Genomic DNA, 3,583 nt, shown 5'->3' on the forward strand with positions numbered 1-3,583 from the left:
TAGAAATATAAACCTGACTGTGATTTAATATCAAAATAAGTTTAATATATATTTCCTTAAGGTTAAAGCAGATAAGAATGGTACAAAATAATTAGTAATATATTCATTTATTTTTTAATTAATGCATAAATTTTTATGTAAATGAAAATAATATAATATATTATTATTAATATATATTTTTTTAAAATTGTTCTATTGATAATTAAAAAGATATAAAGTTCTATTTTCCTTTCAGATTTTAACCTATAACAAACTATAGTGTTAATGTAGGATCATCATGGAAAATTGTTTTACTTTGGTAATATTTATTATTTTTTAATATTCATAAAATTATGCATAAATTATGTATTTATTATATAGAAAGTTATAATAAAAAAAGATAAAAATTAATATTTCTTCATTATTTTGAATATAGAATTACGGTGGTAGAGCTTCCGGCTTTTTCATGTTCAAAAATGATCCATTTTTTGAAAATATTAGAAAAACAATAATACAGAAAACTAGTTCCTTAAATAATGTGAATGATAAACAAAAATTTAGGAAAGGTTGTCTAGATCTGGCTAATTATCTAGTTAAAAATAAATCTCCACCATATTATTATAGCAATCAAAAAAAAAGATGGGAAGGAGCCATAAGGGATTGGAACGAAAAATACTATAAAGGGCTAACTAAACATGGAGGGTGTTTTATGATTTTCGAAGAGGAAGAAAAACAAATTTTACAATTAATATATGATGCAGAAGATTTCTGTGAGGAAAAAGAAAGTAAAAAACCAAATAAAAAATGCCTTCAGGAAGCACGTGATAATCCAAATAATTGTGATAGTAAGTGTTCAACAGAAATTAGTAAATATAACAAGTGGATTATAGAGAGAAAGAACTATTTTACAAGAACTAAAAAACAAATTTATGAAAAGTGCAGAAAAAACAATCAAGTATTACCATTTCCAAAAAAAACTTGTGATGTACGTAAACCTGAAACATTTAAACAAATTCCTGTATGCAATACACAAAAGCCCGTTACACAAGAAAAATCTCTACAATTACCAAACGAACAACAATATTCAGCTAAATCTCAAGTTCTCCCTATAGTAGAATCTCAAAAATCAACTGTACCAAAAAATAGTGAAGAAAATCTACCCCTACATCACGGTTCAAGTACAGATATTGGAACTACACTAATCGCAGGTGATCAGTATGAACATCAAGCTGAATCAAAAGAACCAAAACTTTCTGAATCTTTGGATTCAGGAATGCAATCTCAAAAATCACCAGATTCTTTATCTACTACTGTAATATCTGAACAGACAACTACTGTAGATACGAATTTACAACATTCAAAGGGTGAAATATCAAACCCTCCCGGAGGTACAGAATCGCCAAATTCAACACTACTAGTAGGTACTGTACCTTTCCAAAAAAGTGAGAAATTAGGAGAAATCAATAAGAATCAAATTATTACTCAATCTCAAGAATCACCAGTCATTGTTTCGTCATCTCGTGCCCCAATTGAATTACCTAGAACAGCAGGTAGTATTAATGCTACTTATTTTTATATATATGCAACAAATAAACTAAATAATATATTTATTTATAAAACTATTACAGGTCAAGAACAAAATGCATCTGTAATAAACACATCATCTATTTTAATAACCGTTCTTCTTATTATGGCATTTTCCATTTTTATTAAAGTAAATTTAAACAAAATTATTAAATACATGATATATATTTGAGTCCAGTAATAATATATATTATAAATATATTTTTCCTATATTATAGTATGCTTTAATAGTGATGTTCAAAAAAAAAAAAAAGATAAAGAGAAAACAAATGAAATTCCTTAGAATACTACTACCTTCTTTCTCTGAGAGAAAAAGAATATTTTTAACAAATGATAAATTGGTTCAACAAAAATATAATGATAAAGAAATCACAAAAAAAATAAAAATACAAGAACATAACATAAAACAAAATGTAAACGCCTCAAAGAGTAAAACGGAAAGGACAAAAACTATTATAGAAGTACATATGGAAGTACTTCAAAAATTCAGAAATGAAGAATGGGAATTAAAAAAAAGAGAATATTTCGAAATATGCTTAGAGGAGTTCACAGAAGACCAAACTAGAGACTATCCTAATTTACAAAGTGACCAACTATTAGCAGAATGTACTAAAAACAGTAGAGGCACTGAAGAATCCATAACTCTATGCAATAAGTTAATAAAAAGATACAAATATCTTTCTGAAAATTTAAAAAAAGAAGATTGGTTTAACAGCTTGAAAAATGAGTGGAAAAGTGAACGAGAATACATAAAAAGAAGTAAAGAATTAAATAATAATATTCCAAATGACACTCAAAATATTTCATCATTAGAAACAGAAAAAGATATATGGAGACAATGGATATCAAAGAAGGGTCGGATTATAGAGCAGTATTTGGAATATGAATGGTTTAGGGGATTAACGGAAGAATTACAGAATACCTTAGATGAATATGGAAATGACAGAAATAAATATAATGTATCACTAATTGATTTGGAAGAGTTGGAACAAAAAGGATGTAGTGAAGAACTATATAAATACGTAAAAAAAAAATTACTAGAAAAACTGTGTATACTTGTACTTATGACAATATTAGAAGAATGCAAAAAAGAGGAGAATACAGAGAATAGTGAATCATATTTAGATAATTCCATAAATGATTGCAAATTAGGAAAAAATATTGATGGAAAATCAGGAATTACAGAAAACATAAATAAAGATATAGGAAATGTTTTGGAGTACATGGAAAATAAGGAATCTTATAGCAATAAAGGAGAACCTTTTATACAGGAACTGAATGATTGGATAAGAGAAGAAAATACATATATAAATTTTATAAACAATTAGAACAAATTATAAATATCCTGGGAGAAATTAGATTGATATATCCTATAAAGAGATAAGGACAAATTTAAATGTATTCGAAGAATAATTTATTGAAATAAAATGATATATATAATGTAAAATTGCTAAACTATGCGATATTGAAAGGAAAAACACAAAAAGATAACTATAAAGTAAAGGAAAAAATAAAAGTAAAAATTATTTGCGAAATAATAACATTGAAACAGAGTTACATAAAAAAAATTCGAATTATATATAAATTTTTTTAATTCTATAAGAATATCTAAAACACGTTATATTAATACTTAAATCAATAATAATAGCCAATTTCCAATGTATAAATAATAAAAAATAAATTTCATACTATAAATTTTAGCATACTAATTCAGCAAAATTTAAGAAATGCTTTTTTTTTTATTACTTAATATATAACTTCTTTCAAAAAATCATAAGACATATTGAACTTATAGCTTGTAATTTTAAAATGTATATTTACCTTTTAATATATATTAAATTATTACATTATCTAATATTGGTAACCTTCCTGTTCCAGATAAAATATTAAAGCTCAGATTAGTATACACTTATGAATTTATATAAATATATATATATATTATATTTTTTTTTTCCGTTCTCTTTTAAATAATTAATGTGTTTATAATTATTTTATCTAATTTAATATTTTAATATTATAA

At 24.5% G+C, this 3,583-nt stretch overlaps 1 protein-coding gene across 1 annotated transcript; it reads left to right on the plus strand.

Annotated features, from left to right (window-relative positions):
- Positions 1–277: 277 nt before the first annotated feature.
- On the plus strand, positions 278–2,891 carry MKS88_000130 (STP1 protein; the record flags this gene model as incomplete). The annotated part of the gene is made up of 3 exons (XM_067214318.1): positions 278–298; positions 416–1,693; positions 1,782–2,891. The coding sequence occupies 3 exons, from the start codon at positions 278–280 to the stop codon at positions 2,889–2,891; spliced, it is 2,409 nt and encodes an 802-aa protein (XP_067075863.1).
- Positions 2,892–3,583: the final 692 nt, after the last annotated feature.

Source organism: Plasmodium brasilianum (genome assembly GCF_023973825.1).
Source record: "Plasmodium brasilianum strain Bolivian I chromosome Unknown PB_00_03, whole genome shotgun sequence".
NCBI lineage: Eukaryota > Apicomplexa > Aconoidasida > Haemosporida > Plasmodiidae > Plasmodium > Plasmodium brasilianum.